The sequence below is a fragment of the Rana temporaria genome, chromosome 8 (genome assembly GCF_905171775.1).
Source record: "Rana temporaria chromosome 8, aRanTem1.1, whole genome shotgun sequence".
NCBI classification, from domain to species: domain Eukaryota; kingdom Metazoa; phylum Chordata; class Amphibia; order Anura; family Ranidae; genus Rana; species Rana temporaria.
In genome coordinates this window covers 46,414,599-46,436,911 of record NC_053496.1, presented here as the reverse complement: position 1 = coordinate 46,436,911, position 22,313 = coordinate 46,414,599, and the positions used below count along the sequence as shown (strand labels likewise).

At 40.8% G+C, this 22,313-nt stretch overlaps 2 protein-coding genes across 4 annotated transcripts in view; both read left to right on the top strand.

The window, feature by feature from the left end:
- The window catches only part of LOC120946879 (trypsin-like), a 143,787-nt gene that overhangs the window by 58,341 nt on the left and 63,133 nt on the right, over positions 1-22,313 (top strand). The window lies entirely within an intron of this gene.
- Positions 1-22,313, top strand: part of LOC120946873 (trypsin-like) — a 50,582-nt gene that overhangs the window by 20,324 nt on the left and 7,945 nt on the right. Inside the window, exons 1-5 of one of the 3 annotated variants that reach the window (XM_040361682.1) lie at positions 8,456-8,565; positions 8,765-8,915; positions 9,581-9,834; positions 11,056-11,192; positions 12,945-13,112. In XM_040361682.1, the coding sequence (XP_040217616.1) occupies positions 8,526-8,565; positions 8,765-8,915; positions 9,581-9,834; positions 11,056-11,192; positions 12,945-13,094 (732 nt within the window). In that variant the 5' untranslated portion in view covers positions 8,456-8,525 and the 3' untranslated portion in view covers positions 13,095-13,112. Of the gene's footprint in view, positions 1-8,455; positions 8,566-8,764; positions 8,916-9,580; positions 9,835-11,055; positions 11,193-12,944; positions 13,113-22,313 lie in introns of those variants that run through there. The other 2 variants (XM_040361679.1, XM_040361681.1) reach the window with 2 other exon arrangements.

Below are 22,313 nucleotides of genomic sequence, written 5' to 3'. Positions count from 1 at the left end.
CGAAAAACATACACACAACCGTTTTCCTCAGCAAAAAAGCTCTGCCACCAAGTTTCTTGATGGATTCTGTCGAGGAAAACGGTCGTGTGTATGAGGCCTGAGTCATGCAAGTGCATAGAACAGCAGGCACATATCAGAAATATGAAACGTTGGGTTTACATATACTTTAAACTGTGGACTTGATATAGTAGATGTTCTCAGACTAAGAACAGAGCCGATACACCCTATACGCTCACTAAGCAAATTGCGTGGGGCCCCGCAAATTACTCGAGGCCCCTCCTCCCCCTCGTGGGTGCAGGGGCGGCGCGGATGGAATGGGAGTCCTTCTCCCAGCGATCGTGGAGGGGAAGAGAGAGAGAGCTGCCCAGGTGTTTAGAGCGCAGCGCACGCAGGGAACACAGCGACAACAGTTTTCACTTCAATTGCCGCGTTCCCCGCTGCTTGCTGTCAGATACAGCCCCTCCTCCTGGTCCCGGGACTTTGATAGACATATCATCCGTCCAATCCTGGTGATGGGTGATCTGTCAATCAAAGAGGGGCTGTATATGACGTTGAGCTGCGGAAAAACGGCAATTGAAATTAAAGCTGTTATCGCTATGTTCCCTACGCTGCACGCTGATCATCTGGGAGGCTCTCCTGTTCCTCTCCTTTCCTCCCCTGCACAGGTAGGCTGAATGGTGGGCACAAGGCTGCATTTGGTGGACACAAGGCTGCATTTGGTGGTTACTGGGCACAAGGCTGCATTGGTGGGCACAAGGCTGCATCATGGTGGGCACTGGGTACAAGGCTGCATTGTGGGCACAAAGCTGCATGGTGTGCACTGGGCACAAGGCTGCATGGTGGGCACAAGGCTGCATGGTGGGTACTGCATACAAGGCTGCAGTTGGTGGGCACAAGGCTGCATTTGGTGGGCACTGGGCACAAGGCTGCATGGTGTGCACTGGGCACAAGGCTGCATGGTGTGCACTGGGCACAAGGCTAATGGTTTACATAGCTCACGGCATCACAGGTCAGGTGGAGGGCCCCTTAGCAGAATTTTGCTTAGGACCCCAAGGAGGTCAGGATTGGCACTGACTGTGAACATGCTACAGTAATTTCTGCAGGTTGCATACCTTAGCCATCTGTCCTCCTAAGTTCCAAAAATACATTTCAGCACCTGTACACCTTACCTTCTATTTCTGTATGTGGATTATGCCTCTAATGCAAATAAAATTTGGCAATGAGCATATGTGAGTTCTGACACTTGGGAGGTATGATGGCTTAAACCGGTAGGGAAATTCACACAAGCTGTACAGCTGTGTTCAGATAAGTTACAAAGAATTAAGACTATTCACAAATTTAGGCTACCTGGACCTATTTACAATTGATATTCTTTTAAAGTTTGGAAATAAAATAATTGTGAACTGAGTTTCACAGACTTTCTGGATTTGTTTGGAACTATTCTTAAAAAATGGAACATCCGATCTCAATGGGGAAAATTATAATTGCTGGATATCTATACTGATATGGACTGAGTAATGTATTAGGAAGGAAAGGATGCCACATCATTTGATGGAAATGAAACCTATAGAGCGCTGAAGTCAAAGACACTCCAAAAATCAAAGTGAAAAAATTATGCAGCTGGCTACTCCATTTTGCTAAAATTTTATTGCAGCAACTCAAAATGGTACTCAGTAGTAAGGATGAGCTTTGAACTCATTTCGACTCAAACATTGCCTGTTCGCCGAACAGCGAACAATTTGGGGTGTTCGCAGCAAATTCGAAAAGCCGCACATTGGAAAAGTCTATGGGAGAAATCTAAAGTGCTCATTTTAATGGCTTATATGCAAGTTAATGTCATAAAAGTGTTTGGGGACCTGGGTCCTGCCCCAGGGGACATGTATCAATGCAAAAAAAGTTTTAAAAAAACGGCCGTTTTTTTCAGGAGCAGTGATTTTAATAATACTCAAAAGAACCAAAAATGGCAAACACTGCGCTAGATAAAAAGTAATGTAAACCAAAAAAAACACCGAAATGACAGTAAAAAAGTGAAGCTGCCAGTACCATGAATTAGATACAACAATTCAGAAACAAATTAGTGCTATAACAGTAGTGAAAAAAAAAAATATATATATATATATATATATATATATATATATATATATATATATATATATATATATATATATATAAAACACATGAATAAACCAGAAAAAAAATTCACAGCTGTGAATAAAGTCCCACAACTGTGAGTTGATAGGTAAATCACAGACGAATAAGAAGTGATTCAAACTCAGTAACCCTTAAAGGGTTAATCCATAATAAAGGAAACTTGTGATAGAGAAAGCTTCATCCACCAAGGAGGCAACCATAAGTGGTGATGTAGTCTCCTTACCCTAACTCTATGACCACCGTAACAGCGGTCTCTTCAAACGTGGGGATTTTAGGTCTCCCTATAGACCCTCTGTAGGATGTCAGGAATGGTGTCTGTAGCCTGTCGTTGACTGTTCCACAGAAGGAGATGCTGCCTCTCTGGATGCTTTTGATAATGATTTTAAAAATGCTTAAAGTGAAACAATAAAAGTGAAATATTCCTTTAAATTTCGTACCTAGGGGGTGTGTAAAGTATGCCTGTAAAGCAGCGCTTGTTTCCCGTGCTTAGAACTGTCCCTGCACAAAGTGTCATTTCTGAAGGATAACAAGTCATTTAAAATCACTGCTCCCGAAAAAACTGCCGTTTTTAAAACTTTTTTTTTGCATTGATACATGTCCCCAGGGGCAGGACCCGGGTCCCCAAACACTTTTTAGGACAATAACTTGCATATTAGCCTTTAAAATCATCACTTTACATTTCACACGTTCAAGTCCCATAGACTTTAATGGGGTTCTAAAGTTCACACAAACTTTTGGTCTGTTCGCAAGTTCTGGTGCCAACCCGACCGGGGGGGTGTTCGACTCATCCCTACTCAGTAGTTTGTATGGCCCACTCGTGCTTGTTTGCATTCCTGACAATGTCGGGGCATGCTCCTATGAGATGACGGATGGTGTCCTGGGGTATTTCCTCCCAGATCTTGACCAGAGCAACACTGAGCTCCTGAACAGACTGAGGTGCAACCTGGCAGTGTCCGATGAACCGAAACATAATGTCCCAGTGGGGTTCTATTGGGTTTGGGTCAGGTAAGCGTGGGGGCCATTCAAGGGTATGAATTCTGTCATCCTCCAGGACATGGCTGCATACTCTCGCCACATGAGTGCCCCTATCATTAAAAATTACATATAAGCTATTATATACATTTTATGTAAGAGAACGGCAATAGTACTAAAAATATATATGAAAAACAATAAAGAATTTTTTTTAAATGCTAAAATAAAAAAATGGAAAACTATCTTATATATGTTTGTAAAATATAAGAATAAATATGAATTGTTATAAACATATCATAATAATAAAAAAATAAAACAAAAAAGGAAAAAATAAATATATGACAAAATAAAAGGTAACAGAAATTGATATTAGAAACGGCCAAACTAAAGAGTAAAAGTCAATGGGACCATGTCAGGAACGTTTGAAATGTACAATGGCACAAGACAGGGATGCCCCCTGTCCCCCCTGTTGTTCATACTCGCACTGGAACCTCTGTTAGGAGGGATAACACGGAATGTGGACATAAAGGGGATAAAAGTTAGAGAGGAGGAACATAAGTTAGCGGCCTACGCGGATGACATTATATTTTTCATAACTAGCCCCAGAGTTACACTCCCAAATGTAATGAAATCTATAAAAGAATATGGGGAGATATCTCATTTTAAAATTAATCCGGACAAATCTGAAACTCTAGGGCCCCGTACACACGACCAAACATGTATGCTGAAACTGGTCCGCGGGCCAGTTTCAGCATACATGTTCGGTCGTGTGTGGGCGCGAGCGGGCCGAATTCCAGCAAACATTTGCCCGCCGGGCCTTTTCCCAGCGGGCAAATATTCCTGGACGTGTTTTAAAACCGTCCGCTGGAATCCTGCCCGCTCGGACATGTACGGTCGTCAGTACAGACCTACCGTACATGTCCAGGCGCCCGCCGTCCCTTGCATGCGTCGAATGACTTCGACGCATGCGTGGAAGCATTTTAAAGGCGGGCCGCCCACGTCGCTGCGTCATTGTCGCGGCGACACCGCGTCATCGACGCGGCGACACCGCGGACACGCCCCGCGTATTGTTTACGCGCGGACTTCTGTACGATGGTGTGTACAACCATCGTACAGAAGCCCTCTGGCAGACATGTATGGTGAAAACGGTCCGACGGACCGCTTTCACCATACATGTTTGTTCGTGTGTACCCGGCCTAAGTATTAACACACCAAAATTAGACCAAAACACCTACCAAAAAGAACTCCCTTTTGTCTAGGAGTAAAAATAACAACAACAATAGAGACACTTTATAAAGCAAATGTTTTGCTATTACTAAATGATATTAAGGCAGAACTTAATAGACTAACTCCGGGTCAGTTATCTTGGGGGGGAAGAATAAATATTTTTAAAATGGTTATCTTACCCAGGGTCATGTACAAAATGCAAATGCTCCCAATTCCACTACCACAGGTTTATTTCAAAACTCTACAAACAATGCTCTTAAAATGAATTTGGCGAGGGAAAAAAAACATGTATTAGTTTAGCAATATTGACTAAGAAAAAGGCACAAGGGGGATTTGGGGCACCAGATCTTAGAGAATATTATAATGCGATTGTTCTCTCACGAATTATAGAATGGGGAAAAAATAATAAAGAAAAGAGATGGGTAAACATGGAAAATGAAATCAGTAAAGTTACACTGGAGAAAACAATTTGGATCCCACCACAGTTTAGAGATCTTAGTAGGGACACACATAGTATTACACGGAATGCACCAAAAATATGGGATAAGGTACATAAAAGGGAAAAATGGAAATATAGGGCCAGATCCACAAAAGGGATACGACGGCGTATCTACTGATACGCCGTCGTATCCCTGTTTCTATCTTTGGAACTGATCCACAGAATCAGTTTCCAAAAGATAGAGAGAAGACCCGACATGTGTAAGGGACTTACACTGCCGGATCTTAGGATGCAGTACCGCATCCGCCGCTGGGGGCATTTCGAGTCAAAATGCCGCTTCGGGTATGCAAATTAGCACTTACGGAGATCCACAAAGCTTTTACGCTTCGTTTTTTCTCCGTAAGTATTAGTTTGCAATCGTAAAATTAGGGCTGCTTTTACAAGGCCTAAACTGTTTAGGCCTTGTAAAAGTAGACCCTTCTATCCCGCGTCTCCGTCTTTTTTTTTCCAATATTTTTTTTTCCCGCCGCAACTCGTATTTTTTTTTTTATGCCCGTCACGATTCTCAAAACCCGGCGCAACGTAAAACCGCGCTAAGCACGTTGGGAAAATGACGTCGTGAGCATGCGCAGTACGGCCGGCACAGGAGCGCGCCTAATTTAAATGGGACTCGCCCCATTTGAATAGGAACGCCTTGCGCCGGCCGGATTTAAGTTACACAGCCGAAAATTTCTAGGTAAGTGCTTTGTGGATCGGGCACTTAGGTAGAAATTTTGCGGCCGTGTAACTTAAATGGCAATATTTAAGTTACGGCGGCTGGCTGTGGATCTGGCCCATAATTCCCCATTAATACCACTAACAGACACAAGATATTTTTTACCGGGGATAGATAAAATATTTGGAAAATGGATTTTACAAGAAAATGCACAACTGAAAGATGTAATGATGCAGGACAAACTAAGCACATACCAAGAATTAAAAAATAAGAGGGATTTATTGGTGATAGATGAATGGTGGTATACCCAGCTAAAACACTTCTTCGAGGCCCTACCCCAGCACATTAGACCGGCAGGGAATTTACAGCCCCTAGAGAGGCTATGTGGAGAAAAAGTAGGGAGAGGAGTAATCTTTAGGATTTATAAAATAGTGAAGGATGTAGAAAAGATGGAGATACCGCCATACATCAGGAAATGGGAGGAGGAATTGGGGGCACAGCTGAAGGAGTCTGAGATAAGACAGCTAATGAAGAGAGTACATTCCACGTCAGTAAATAGTAACATGATTGAATTAAACTATAAGTGCCTGGCGCGTTGGTACATAACACCAGATAAGGCACATAAATGCCAAAAAGAAATTTCAGAATTATGCTGGCGGGGGTGCAAATAAATTGGGACTATGGCACATATCTGGTGGACTTGTCCTAAAATAAAAAAACATTGGAGGGAGATTAGGGATTCATTAACAGACATAATCAGTATCGAAGTCCCAGGCGACCCATGGGGATGCCTACACCATGGGATTAGAATCCCAATAAAGAGATAACGGAAACAAAAAATCTTAAATAAACACTACGGAATTTTAAAGTTAGACCAGAGATTGGCTTCTATATTGCCTCCGGCCCCTCAGGTCGCGTTTAGGAGAGCATGCATGTTGAAGAATATTCTAGCCCCCAGCAAGTTACAGACTACCAATAAAAAAACATTTTATGATATTAGATCTTACTTTAACAACAGAGTTGGGAAGTTTTTAATGTGGGAAAAGGTCTTACATTACTTACATGCCAAATCATTCCCCATGGATGGGCTGAAATAGTTAATAAAATGGCCTTAACAAGGACCTGGAAGTACATCATTTTGTTTGATATTTTTGTTTCATATTATATACCACTTTGCAGTCCTCCACACTGCAGTGGATTATTTATTTCTTCTCACCCATATCTCCATGTTTTTAAAATTACCAGTACTATACCCAGTGTGCATATCTTCTTTTGATGGATATAGTTTGGTTGTTTCTAATATCAATTGCTCTCTATATCAATTCATATTACCTTTTATTTATTTTGATGTTTATTTATTTTTTCCTTTTATTATTATGATGTGTTCATAACAATTCATATTTATTATTATCCTTTAAAAACATCTATAAGATCGTTTTAAAAAAAAATATTTTAGCATTCAAAAAATGTTCTTTCCATTTTTTTTATTGTTTTTTATATATTTTTTATTATTATTAAGGTTCTCTTACATTAAATGTACTATAAATAATAGCTTATATGTTGTTTTCAATAGTAAGGGCACTGAAGGGTTAACTGGTTTAAAACCTTCCCTTAAGTTCTGCCCACTCCCCTCTGTTAGCCGTTATTCACGTGACTTGATAAAGTGCATGTGCGCGGAAAGCGTAGTCACGGCAACAGGGACACATACGTTCAACGCTGGTCGTGGCTGCTTCCTCTACCAGACACCTCAGTCCCATCTAGGGCTCCAGTGAAGCTTCCCTCCACGTCAGCCACAGCGGCTTTCCCTTCTAGGTATTGTTCTTCCACCCTCAGCTTCAGTGGCGTCATCCATACACGCTGGTGGATCTGGCATGGAACACACTGTTTGCCTGATTCCTATTGTGGCAATGATGGTCGTTGCTATTTCTTGGATTTTCCCAGCCTGGTCACAGTTATGCATCAGTGCCTAAGCGAGCCCTACAGCCAGTGTGGTAACGTTGCAACCACACATTTATGAACCATGTACTGTTTTTAATACTTTTTTGAATAAAATTGCCAGCAAGCTTATTGAAGATAAATTCTGGTTTATTGCAGCCACCATTCACTATTCCTCATTTCAGCTCCTGAGCGCATTCAGCCTTATTTGTTTTCAGGATTTATATTTTAAATACGCCCCAGAAAAAGTTTTTAAATACATTTAATACATGTATAGATGTTTAAAGAATAAAGAAATATAAGAAAACGTAAACTCAAGAAACATTTGCTGTTAACTCAAACCCAAAGATAACTGGTAGCCAACATATGGATGTATTTAGAGCTATGCTTGAAAGTTATGTAAAGAATATGGACATAACAGTTTTGTCCATATTGAGGAGAAGTACATAGTGTAGTTTTTAATTTATTAAAAACGAATATACATTAAAAAATAGAGGATGTACATAAGAATAAAAAACATATAAATGTCCAAACTCACAGAAAAGGCCACCGGATCCTAAATGGATACGTCGGCATGGCATCAGCATGCAAGGGTCTTTCCTATGCGTTTTGTGCACATTCACATCATCAGGGAATCCATCTACAGATGCGACCCTTGCATGCTGACACCACGGCGCCGCATCCATTTTGGATCCGATGACCTTTTCTGTGAGTTTGGCCATTTATATGTTTTTTACATATAAACAGAATCTTACAAAAATCACTTAAAACCTTATTCTGTAAAAGTGTAAACCATATTTATTGATAAGACAATCTTATCATATTAAAACAATTTGATCTGTTGGCCTTTGAAGAACTAAAATAGAATAGTGTGAAAAAAATAAAAAAATACTAACATTACCGATGGTGGAGGTTTTTGATAGTGTGGAAAAAAACATGCTGATAAAACTGTGTATACATTAACCTGGACATTTCTTATTGACACAGCTGGCCAATGTATAGTTGGGAGCAATGAGGGGGGTCCTGGTAAAACATATAAATACCTACATTATTAGCAACAAATTGTTCACTGGTAAAATCGACGCCATGAAATTCCTTCTGATCTGTGTGCTCCTCGGGGCAGCTGGTGAGTATACATTGTGTATATTTGTGTGTGTATATATATATATATATATATATATATATATATATATATATATATATATATAGTATGTTTTTTTTTTTTTTTTATATATTATTATTTATTTTTTATATATGAACGTAAACTTAAAATATCCCTTTGTGTAGGCTCTTTATATGTAATCAGCACATGTTGTGTTTTACAGCTGCCTTGGATGATGACAAGATCGTCGGAGGATATACCTGTGGCGCCTACTCTCAGCCCTGGCAGGTATCTCTAAACTCCGGATATCACTTCTGTGGTGGATCCCTCATCAACTCCCTGTGGGTGGTCTCTGCTGCTCACTGCTACCAGTCGTAAGTGCACTTTTTATGACAGCACTTTGAATTGGAATAGTTACGAGGCATTGAAAAAAGTATTATCTATTATTCTATTATTCAGATATTTTACCAGCTGGTTGACCAGCAAAGTGGTAGGTTGTTTAAATGGATGGTTGTTTGGACACAGGGTGGGTCAGCAGTAAACATTGCTATACCAAAGTTCAGCTGTAATGATTACTTTAATCATTAAACCCTTTCTCCCGGTATTTTGTAATATGTTGAATAGATTGGAGATAAATTAAAAATGATACCAAGTGTTATTTATTCCTGTGACCTCCTTTGGAGTTTTTCCCCTCACTTCTTGTCCATGTAATATGGGGTACGTTGACATAAAGCCTTCCCCAATACTAGAATGTAATTGGAAGCAATTTTATACCACTTCCTGTTTTGACCTGAAGTAAGGATACATCTCCCCAATAGAAATACAGGCCGCTGACAGAGGCTCTATTCCTTTCCTGCTCTATACAAAACAAAAGGAAATATTTTCAATACCCAAATGACTGTACTTCACTCCTAGAACTGAAGGAAGGAACAAACCTATACTGCTGCTCAGTTTGAAAAAATTAACTGTCTTTTATCAAAGAATTCCTTTGATAAAGATGCAAACGTATACTGATTTCATTGGATTTGTCTCTAAACAGGAGCATGCAGGTCAGACTCGGAGAGCACAACATCGCTGTCAATGAGGGCACCGAGCAGTTCATCAACTCTGCCAAGGTCATCAGAAATGCTGCATACAACTCCAGAACCCTGGACAACGACATCATGTTGGTCAAGCTGGCCTCTCCCGCCACCCTCAACTCCTACGTCAAGAGCGTGCCTCTGCCCGGTGGTTGCGCTGCTGCCGGCACCAACTGTGTGATCTCCGGATGGGGCAATACTCTTAGCAGTGGAAGTAAGTCAACATCACTGTAACATCATATAATTCTGATTTAAAATGAGGCTAAGCTTCTCTAAAATTTGCCATGGTTAGAACATTTATGCAAAATGTAAGAATGAAACCGCCGCTCACCATAGACAATCCAGTTGTAAATTGTAGAGGTGATTAAACCCTGTTGGGTGGGGTTGAAACATGTCAGGGGGCATGGCCCAAGGGGCGACATTTTGATTGAGGCTTTCACATGTATACATCCACACCAGGATCGGCTATGGTGAGTGGTGGTTTTATGCTTAATGAGTTTTTTTTGCTAACCTTAGTGAAAAATAGGGTTCTACAACTCAGCCTGGAATGGTACCACCAAGCACTAATGGACTTATTTAGGCACAATTATTCCATTGAGGAACAAATCCCAAAACCCTAGTCATGGGCAGTTAAAATCTAATTAAGCATATCTCCACCCCTCCCAGAGTCCCGCTATCTTTATCCATGAGTTTTTATTTGTGGAGACCAGTCCTCCAAAGCCTCTCTTCTTGACAATTCTCTGACTGGTCTTGTCACTGCCCATCTTGCTGAGTTCATCACATACAGTGCAGGACCACCCTAATGATCAGTGGCCATGCCATCAGGGTGGCTGTTGGAAGGTGTGCCCCACCACATTGTAGTAGGACCAGACAGCAGGCTGTCCCAAGGGTAAGATTGATATTACTCTGTATTACCCCTTCCCATAGAATAGGAAAATAATAAAGTAGAAAAACAATAAGAAATACATTTTGAAATGTTTTTGAAACTTGGAACAAGTGTCCCCTTTGGGAGATTTCCCTTTTTCCCCGTTCTGGGTGGTGCCTGGAGCGGCACCACCAAGCACTAATGGCCTTATATAGGCAAAATTATTCCTTTGAGGAACAAATCCCCAAAAACTGGGCAGTTAAAAATGTATGCATGTCTTCACCCCTCCAGCAATGAAGGATCCAGTGCTTGTTTTGTCAAGGTATTGGAATAACACAAAGTAATGTTTAACTTAATCCAGAGTCCCGCTAACTTCTTCCATGAATTTATGGTTGTGGTGACCAGTCCTCCAAAGCCTCTCTTCTTGCCAATTCTCTGACTGGTCTTGTCACTGTCCCTCTTGCTGAGTTCATCACATACAGTGTCTAATATACTATTTTTTTTAACACAATTTGTTCTCCTTTTGTCTCTAGTCAATTTTTTATTAACTGTCATTTGTTTTAATTGTAGCCAGCATGCCTAACCTCCTGCAGTGTGTGAACGCACCCATCCTGACCTCTGCCCAGTGTAGCAACGCCTACCCCGGAGAGATTACTGGCAACATGATCTGCGTTGGATACTTGGAGGGAGGCAAGGATTCCTGCCAGGTAATTGCCACAACTTATTTTAATTTTGTATATAAAGTTGTACTGTTCCGAGAAATGTGTTTTCTCAAACAACTAGTAGTTTTCGTAGACTAAGAAATTTGTTTTGTTTTTTAATATTAGTTTAAATGTAAAAATAAATTAAATTTAATGTATAATTTATAGTCCAATGTCCAGGAGAAGTTTTGACACTAGATTAAAGATATTTCTTCCCAGGTAACTGCATAGTGAAACAGATCTTCATTAGCGATATTTCATATTAATTGGAGATGAAAAAACATATAAAGTTAAAGTGATTGTAAAGTCTTGTTTTTTTTCTACTAAAATAACAAACCTGCTCTGTGCAGTGATTTTACACAGAGCATCCTGGATCTTCCTCTTCTCGGGTCCCTGGCTGGAGCTCCTGCCCCCTCCCTCCTGCCAAGTGTCCCCACTGCAAGCAGCTTGCTATGGGGGCACCTGAGCTAAGCTGCAGCTCCATGTATCCATTCAGACATGGAGCTGCGGTTCAGCCCCGCCTGCTCTCTCCCAATTGGCTAACTGAGTTTAATTGACAGCAGCAGAGGTCAATGGCGCTGCTGCTGTCTCTCAGCCTGGATGGCCAAGGGACTCGTGGAAATTTCTGGATAGAGATGGGGCTCAGGTAAGTATTAGGGGGGCTGAGGGGAGCTGATGCACACAGAAGTTTTTTTTTTTTTTCTTAATGCATAGAATGCATTAGGATAAAAAAAACCTTCTGCCTTTACAACCAGAGGAAATATGGAAAATATATAATCTTAAAGTATAACTGAACCCAAGAACTAATATGTATTGAGGTTGATTTACAAAAAACTAGAGAGTGCAAAATCTAGTGCAGCTCTACAAAAAAAAATTATCAGCTTCAAACTGAAGGTAACAGCTGATTGGTTTCTATGTACAGCTGCACCAGATTTTGCACTCTCCAGTTTTAGTAAATCAACCCCAATATTTTTTTTATCAAATATAGGAATTAACTATTGATCTTGCCAGACATCCAGAGTCCTTGTCTCTTCCTGTGAAATAAACTAGAAGCAAACACCAGTCTTAGGCCGCGTACACACGATCGGTTAAACCGATGAGAACGGTCTGATGGACCGTTTTCATCGGTCCAAACTGATCGTGTGTGGGCGCCATTGGTTAAAAAAAAAAAAAACTTGTTTTAAATTTAACCGATGGATTCCTAACCGATAGAAACAAACCGATCGTTAGTAGGCATGACCATCGGTTAAAAATCCACCCATGCTCAGAATCAAGTCGACGCATGCTCGGAAGCATTGAACTTCGTTTTTTTCAGCACGTCGTTGTGTTTTACCGCATGCGTTCTGACACGATCGTTTTTTTAACCGATGGTGTGTAGGCACAACTGACCATCAGTCAGCTTCATCGGTTAACCGATGAAAACGGTCCATCAGACCGTTCTCATCGGATGGACAGATCGTGTGTACAGGGCATAATCTTGATTGTGAAAGCTACTACTCCCATCGCCCCACTTGTAATAGTAATGGCAGACATGCTTGTAATCCAGCCTTGATTGCTGCTATGGCTCCTTCCATAGATACCTTGGAGGTAGTGAATTTAGTCACCCAGGGACAGGAAGGGTGTCATCTCCTGTATTAGCAGGTGAAAAAAAAAAGCTAAAGTCTAAAAAAATTAAAATCAACACATCCACCACATCTAAATACTTATAATTTACCGTCATTCATACAAAGTTCTAAAAAATGCTTTTTCTATTTTCAGGGTGACTCTGGTGGCCCCGTGGTGTGTAACGGACAGCTCCAGGGTATTGTCTCCTGGGGATACGGCTGTGCCCTGAGGAACTACCCCGGTGTCTACACCAAGGTCTGCAACTACAACTCCTGGATCGCCAGCACTCAGGCTGCCAACTGAACTTCCAACTGAAATACTTGTTCAGATAATTTTATTCTCTTCTTCTAGAATACTTTAAATGATGTGCTAGATTTTACACCTACATTCTGTAATAACTGAATAAACATATTTCATTATATAAAATTGTTTTGTTTATTTTATATATTACTACAACTATTAGTTCTCCATTTGCTCCTCGTCTTGGCTACAGAATTTGGGCTACAACAAAAACAACATATGCAATCTGTTACTAGCACCGGAGGTGGATCTCTTTTTCTAAGACCCCCTATACATCAGAATGATTTTCAGTAATAAACATGAAATTAAATGTCATGCATGTTGGCGGTGGGAGTAGAGTTATTTGGTGAAGGGCAGATATTAGTAGCTTTAAAGTGTAACCTTTGTGGGGAAAGAATAGAAAATATTAAAAAAAATCTAAATTGCTACATTGCTACAGCAGATCTCAGAGGCAAGTAGGAAGAAGCAGCGCAAGGAACCGATAAGTTGTGCTGCAGTGCATAGATGCTGATGGTAGGGGAGAGTAGAGAGAGACCTTTGTACACCTTTTGCTTTGATGCACCTCAAATGTATTTAGTTCATTTAAAAGTTTGGTTGGGTGTTTAATGCAGTTGACTTGGTGACCAGTTTCAACTTAATCCTCTAAACTGATAAAATTAAATGGGGATTTTAGGTACTGGGCTATAAAGGGCTTTGCAGTTCTACATTTTGGACATTCCAGGTCACAGTAAGTTATTTATAGGGGCTGTCATGGTGCAACAAGGAAATGTAGTAATTGCACCAATGCTTGTTATAGAAAATTGTAAACCCTTAGCTTACAATCATGTTCTCTAAGTAGAAATTATTTGTCACCTTAGAGATAAAAGGAGAATAAACTAGGGGCCTTGGTTACTTGGAATACTAACCAGGACATATCTCCATTAAGTTTTTATATTCTGCCTGTGTTTGCATCAGTTACCTACCATGCTACAGAGACATGGGTAGGTTAATTGGATCCTGTCTAAATTGGCTCTAGTATATGTATTAATGTAAGATAGGAACCTTAGTTTGAAATACATTAAAAGAGGTTGGGACTTTAAAGTAATAACTATCTCAATATCAAAATCTGAACATATTACGTTTATTGGCATAGACAGTGAGAAAACAGCATTGGATACATACATGGATGACAATCATTTTTTATATTCAAGACACATCATAAAAAGTACCTTAATATAAAATATATATATATATATATATATATATATATATATATATATATATATATATATATATATATACACTTTACAGTGATTTCTAGGGTAAGATGTAGTATAGCGTGCTATTATGATGATTAAATAGAAAAATAAACCTATACCATGGTGAGAGTAGATTGTATATTAGAATCAAAGCTTGTACAGAGGGTATGTCAATAGAGAAAGAAGGGGTTTCGGGACTTTGGATGAGGCAAGTATATGTCCCCTAGGGGACCCATGACACGTAGCCTATACACAACCAGTTTTTTGTTTCTCTCTTTCATTACGTACATACTTGCCTCATTCAAAGTCCCGAAAACCCTTTTTTCTCTATTGACATATATATATGGGAATGGAGGCACATCTATGATACTAAATTTTGGTTGGGTACAACGGGATAACTACTTGTTCTTTCTTCTTGTACAGAGGGTAGTTAACACCCTGCATAAAGTTGGGACTGCATCCTATAAATCTTGATGCATTTCGTGGATTGTTCCACTTATCAGGTGTGTCTTGCATATAATAAATGTTTGTCATCCATGTATGTATCCAATGCTATGTTTTCTCATTGTCTGTGCCAATAAACCTGATATGTTCATATTGTGATATTGAAATAGTTATTACTTGCCTCATTTAAAGTCCCAACCTCTTTTAATGTACCGTTTATACTCGAGTATAAGCCGACCCGAATATAAGCCGAGACACCTAATTTTACCACAAAAAAATGTGAAATTTTTTTACTCGAGTATAAGCCTCGGGTGGGAAATGCAGCAGCTACTGGTATACAATGCCCATCTGCAGCCTCACTGTGCCATTCATCTGCAACCTCACTGTGCCCATTTGCAGCCTCACTGTGCCCATTTGCAGCCTCACGGTGCCAATCTGTGCCCATCTTAAGCCTCAATGTGCCCATCTGCAGCCTCACTGTTCCCATTTGTAGCCACACTGTGCACATCTGCAGCTTCACTTTGCCCATCTGCAGCCTCACTGTGCCCATTTGCAACCTCACTATGCCCACCTTCAGCCTCACTGTGCCCATTTGTAGCCTCACTGTGCCCACCTGCAGCCTTACTGTGCCCATCTGCAGCCTCATGTACCTTTGATTATGGTCTCCCGCTGTGTCATACAGTCTTAACTGTTCATTGGCCATTCACTGTAACAATGCCCCGCCTCCTCCTCATCTGTGATAGACGAAACACTGATTCAGTTTCCCAGCATTGTATCAGTGTTTGGTCTCTCACGGACGAGGAGAAGGCAGGACTTTGTTACAGTGGATGGCCGCCGAACAGTTAAAACTGCATGACACAGCGGGAGACCTTCAATTGAGTATAAGCCGAGGGGGGCTTTTTCAGCATAAAAAATGTGCTGAAAAAGTTGGCTTATATGCGAGTATATACGGTATTTCAAATGAATAGGGATGGAAGTGCACATACGCATATGTGTTCCTTATTTAAAGTCCCACAAACCCCTCCCCATTTAACTTAGGGACCTTAGTATGTAACATCCTGTAACATCATTTAAATAAACAGTTTGAGCCATGGCTACACAAGGGATTTTAATGCATTACTGGCACAGAATTTAAGTTCTTGTAGCTCATTGCTTATTTTGCAATACACGATTTTGATCAACTGCAAACTAAGGAAAGCATAGTTGCAAAAAAAAGGAACAAAAAATGACCATTGCCTTCAAATGAATCACAATCTAAGATTACAAAAAAATAATAGCAATAATAATAAAGATAATATTAATAATACTTATAAGAAGGAGAAGACGAAGCATCAGAGCAGCGATGCTTTTTGATCCTGTGAGGTCGGCTTTTCCTATTATTATGAATCAGAATTTGCCAAGTGCTGTGGAGGCAAGATTGACCTGGGATAGTCACCATGCACCCCCCTCCCCTTTCTTCCCACCTCGCCAGGGTGTAGTGCCACTTATCTCAGGACTGTTGTCTAGAAGGAAGCGGGCTCTCTTCTCTCACTGGTAAAAAAAAAATGTAAACCTATTACAAGGTTTGATGCTTTTTAACTAGGAATGATGCTCTGCTGGACCTGGTAATCTCAAACCATGCAGAGCGTATTACTAATGTTCATATAAAGAACATCTGGGTAGCAGTGACCAGAACATGATTTTATTTAATGTTAGCTGTAAGCAACAAGCTCATACTGGAATGTAAAAAGAAAAACCTTATAACTTTAAGAGAGCAAATTTCCCAAGGACGAGGACTGCTCTCCAAGATTTAGACTGGGAAGGAATATTGACATTGATGAACACAGTACAGAAATGTGAATTCTTCAAAACTACTGTATGCAAACTCACTGCAAAGTATATTCCCATGGGAAACAGGCTAAAATTAAAACCTATGTGGCTCACAGCCAAAGTAAAAAAAAAAGCTAAAAATTATAGGAAAAGAGATTTTAAAAAATATAAAAATGAAGGAACAATATCATTGTTTAAATGTTACAAAGAATATAATAGAATATGTAAAAAAGAAATCAAGGATGCAAAAATTCAAAAGGAACGACAAATTGCAAAAGAGAGTAAGGCCCCATACACACGATAGAATCCATCCGCTGAAAAATCCCAGCGAATGGGTTTCAGCGGATAGATCCTATGGTGTGTACACTCCAGCAGATCTGTTTCCGCGGATATTTATCCCCTGGGATGGATTTCCAGCAGATAAATATTTGCTGACATGCTAAACAAATCTATCCGCTGGAATCCATCCCAACGGATGGATCCGCTGGTCTGTATAGACTCACCGGATCCATCCGTCCGAAGGGATCCCCCCATGCGTCGTAATGATTCGACGCATGCGTGGAATTCCTTATATGACAGCGTCGCGCACGTCGCCGCGTCATAATCACGGCGCCGGCGCGACACGTCATCGCCAGAGGATTTCGGCGCGGATTTCAATGCGATGGTGAGTACACTCCATCGCATGGAAATCCACACAAATCCTCGAGAGGATTTATCCGCGGAAACGGTCCGCTGGACCGTATTTGCGGATAAATCCTCTTGTGTGTATGGGGCCTAAGACAAACCTAAAGAAATTCTTCAACTATATTAATAGTAAAAAGGTCAGGCCTGAGCCTGTAGGCCCTTTACAAAATAGTCTGGAGTGGGTGACTGGGGACAAAGAGAAGGCAAATTTATTACAGTGTAATACCTTATTCAGATTTGTGTATACAAAGGACCATGAGGGAGCTCATGTCCATAATGGGGATGGTATTGACACAGCCCCAAATGATCCATAATGGCTCGAAAGTGTTATGGTCCAGAAATATTTTGAGGGAACAAAGGTGGATAAAGCACCTGGACTAGATGGCATCCACCCACGGATCCTAAAAGAATTGAGCTCTGTCATTTCAAAGTCATTATTTCAAATTTTTAGGGACTTGTTAATGACTGGAATGGTACCACTGGATTGGCGTAGGGCCAATATAGTGCTCATATTTTAAAAGGGATCAAAGACTTTACCAAGTAATTATAAACCTGTTAGTTTAACTTCTTTAGTTAGGAAGATAATGGAAGATGTAATAAAAGACCACATGGATGATCATTTTAAGCAACAGACAGCATGGATTCATGAAAGACAGAAGTTGTCAAACAAATCGGATTTCTTTTTATGATAAGGTAAGTAAAACCTTGGACAGAGGTGACTGCGGACATGGTATTCTTGAATTTTGCCAAAGCATTTGACACAGTTCCTCACAAACGGCTTATGGGTAAGGTAAAGTCTACAGGCTTGCAAAAATCTGTTTGTAGTTAAATGGATAGAAAACTAACTAAAGACCGAATTCAGAGAGTAGTGGTTAGTGATTCATACTCTGAATGGTCTTAGGTCATCAGTTGGGTACACCAAGGTTCAGTGTTGGGACCCTTACTTTTTAAAATATTTATAAATGATATGGGGTTTGGGATTAAAAGTACCATTCCAGTCTTTGCAGATGACACCAAGTTATGCAGTGGAATAACAACCTTACAGGATGTCTCCAACTTACAAGCCAACCTAAATGCACTGGGCAACTATGTGGCAAATGAGGTTTATTGTTGATAAATGTAAAGTTATGCACTTGGGGGCTAAGAATATACATGCATCATACATACTAGGAGGTGTGCAACTGGGGGAATCAATGGTGGAGAAGAATATGGGTGTTCTGGTAGAGCATAAGCCTAATAACAGCGTGCAATGCCAAGCCGTGGTTTCCAAAGCAAGCAAAATTATTTCTTGTATTAAGAGAGGTATAGACTCTAGAGAGAGAGATAGCATTTTTTCCCCTGTACAAATCATTAGTAAGACCTCATCTGGAATACCCAGTTCAGTTTTGGGCACCAGTTCACAAAAAGGATATCTGGAACTAGAGAAAGTGCAGAGAAGGACAACTAAACTGAAAAGAGACATGGAGGAGCTCAGCTATGAGGAAAGATTAGAGGAACTGAATTTATTCTCTCTTGAGAAGAGGAGATTCAACACGTACTAATACATAAGTGGTCCATATAATGAACTTGGTGTTGAGTTATTCACCTTAAGGTCATCACAGAGGACAAGGGAGCACTCGTCACGTCTGGAGGAAATGAGATTTGATCTCCAAATGCAGAAAAACTTCTTCACGGTAAGAGCTATGAAATGTGGAATATACTCTTTCAAGAGCTATTTTTGCCAGCTCAGTAGATCATTTAAAAAAAGGACTGGATTCTTTCCTAGATACGCATAATATAACTGGATACTAAAGTTGATCCAGGGAATAACTGATTGCCTGTTGAGGGATCAAGAAGGTTTCCCCCCCCCCCCCCCACTGGAGCAAATTGGATCATGCTTAATGATGTTTTTTTGCCTTCCTCTGGATTAACTGTGGGTATAGGATTGTGTGTGTTTTATTCTGTGCTGCTGTGTAAAGGGGGACTGTGGACACTGATATAAAGGGGGGACTGGAATGTAAAGGGAGATTGTGGTGTGAAGGGGGGCTGAGGAATGACTCTGTGAACATCACATTGTCAATAACCCCCCCCTGAAAAAATTGGCTGCTGCAAAACCAGTCCCTGGTACTAAAAAGGTTGGGGGCCACTACTATAGCAGATGATCAGAGATTGTGGACACACTACAGTGTATAGTCAGAGACTGTAGGCATGCTATAAATGTTGGTTTGACACTGAGGACATGCTACAGTAGAAGGCCCAACGCCTTGTCAATGTACAGAAGTCAGAAGCCAGAGACAACACCATTAGGGCTTTAAATCTCCACCATTGGCTTACAATCTATAAAACCCAGGGCGTTTTTTGTCCCTAGACGCGGAGAAGGCGTTCGACAGGGTGGCCTGGGACTACATGCATGAGGTTTTGAAAACGATCAGCCTTTACTCTCTAGCTACTTAGACTCAGCACGTACAGCCTGGGAGTCTGATCTCCAGGTCTCCCTGAATAATGAGGATTGGGCTCTTATTAATGAATATACCCACAAGGGATCCCTTAATGTTGCTATCCAGGAAAACTGCTACAAAATCGAAACACGTTGGTATAAGACTCCGGCTCGCCTACACAAATTTTCTCCAGCCATCCCAGACACATGCTGGAGATGCAGGAGAGCGAAGGGGACCATGCGCCACATATGGTGGGACTGTGATTCCCTTCAGCCATTTTGGAAAGAGGTGCATGAGATTATTGCACATGTTACTACTTATACTCTAGATTACTCCCCAGCACAGTACCTCTTGCATCATACGCGTTTAACCAGAACTGAATACTATAAATCCCTTGCCATGCATATAGTGAAAGCGGCGCGACTTTGCATTTCGGTACATTGGCGATCCACACACACTCCGACGATTAGGGAATGGTTCATGAAGATTTCTAAAATAGAAGAAATGGAAGAGCTAGTTCACATTTCCCAAGAGCGCATTCAGAAATTTACGAACATGTGGGCATGCTGGACCCATTTTAAATCAACCCAACACTTTCGGGCCCATAACTCCTAGACTAAAGCTAATGCTGGCCTAGTGAGCATTGTGGAGCCCAACCTATGTGGCTGCATTGGTGGATGACCGCTGGCACTGATGACCCCTTTGCCCTGACCCTTCCCCCTCCCTTCCCCCCCTCCCCCCTTTTTTTTCTCTCTCTATCTCTCTCTTCTCTCTCTCTCCACTTTCCTACTCTTTCTTTCCTCAAAAAGGCAACTCATATTGTGTTATCATCAACGGTCCTACTGCTACATTCTACCAATCCCAGATTGTGGGATTGGAATATTGGCGGGCCTACTAGCCTTATAGTATTTATGCTATATTAATATGCCCTATAAATTCACATAATCATATGTTAATGTATTCTCATTGTATGTATGGCCTGATATTATGTATTTTCTCAATAACATTCTTTATGGGGGGAAAAAAAAAACAGAGAATGTGAACATGCTACATTGGATAGTCAGAGACTGTGAGCATGTTGCAGTAAATGGTTCAAGACCATGAACATTTTACAAAAGATGGTCAAAAAATGCAGCCATGCTTCAGGAGATGGCTGGAGACTGTGAACATGTTACATGGGATGGCCCACCACCGTGGACAATGTACAGTGAGTGGGTGGCCAGAGACTGCAGACATGCTATACCAAGTGGTCTTAACATGGTTGTAAATGATCACCTTGTAAAACAACCCATTCAGTTTAAAATAGAAATGAAAGGCAAAACATTTGTGTATAGATATAAAAAACTTTATGAATACCTCTGTTTTCCCTTTTTCTTAAGTGATCACATTCCCTCTGTTCTCAGTTGCATAGGCAAGGAGAAAAAGCAGTACACTGATCTGTACAGTAAAAGGCAGTACGGGGGGAGCAGCAGTCAGGACGAGTGGACACTGGAGGAGAGCAAGCTGAGTATTCCACATAGCTAGAGAACTGACCACGGAATGTTCGCCTGCTTAGTGCTGTCAACTTTTAATAGGAAAGCAGCAGAGGGACTGGTAGGAAAACCAAGGATTTCATGCAAAGGAAACAATACAAAGAGAACAGAACACTTTGTCATGCAAGAGCTAGAGAACTGACCACGGAATGTTCGCCCGCTTAGTGCTGTCAACTTTTAATAGGAAAGCAGCAGAGGGACTGGTAGGAAAACCAAGGATTTCATGCAAAGTAAACAATACAAAGAGAACAGAACACTTTGTCATGCAAGTGCATGGTACAGCAGGCACATCAGAAATATGAAATATTGGGTTTACAGATACATTTTAAACTGTGGACATGATATAGTAGATGTTCTGAGACTGTGAACATGCTACAGTAATTTCTGCAGGTTGGATACTTTAGCCATCTGTCTTCCTAAGTTTCAAAAATACATTTCAGCACCTGTACACCTTACCTTCTATTTCTGTACGTGGATTATGCCTCTAATGCAAATAAAATTTGGCAATGAGCAATTGAGCATATGTGAGTTCTGACACTTGGAAGGTATGATGGCTTAAACCGGTGGGGAAATTCAAACAAGCTGTACAGCTGTGTTCAGATAAAGCTTAAAGTTGACACGGCCAACACAGAAGTTCCCCGCTGCGCGCTCGGGAGCGCGCGCGGGGAACGAGGAAAGGGGCGGCCGTAAAAAGACGGCGTCCCAGAGAAGTAGAGCCACCCTGCGGCCGTATATAGTCGTACGGCCGCCGGGAAGTGGTTAATACAAAGAATTAAGACTATTCACAAATTTAGGCTAACTGGACCTATTTACAATTGATATTCTTTTAAAGTTTGGAAATAAAATAATTGTGATCTGATTTTTACAGGCTTCCTGGATTTGTTTGGAACCATTCTTAAAAAATGGAACATGAGATCTCAATGGGGATAAATATAATGCTGGATATCTATACTGATATGAACAGAGTAATATGTGTGGAAAGGATGCCACATCGTTTGATGGAAATAAAAACGACAGAGCGCTGAAGTCAAAGACACCATAAAAAAAAGTGAACAAATTATGCAGCAGGCTAGTCCATTTTGATGACATTTAATTGCA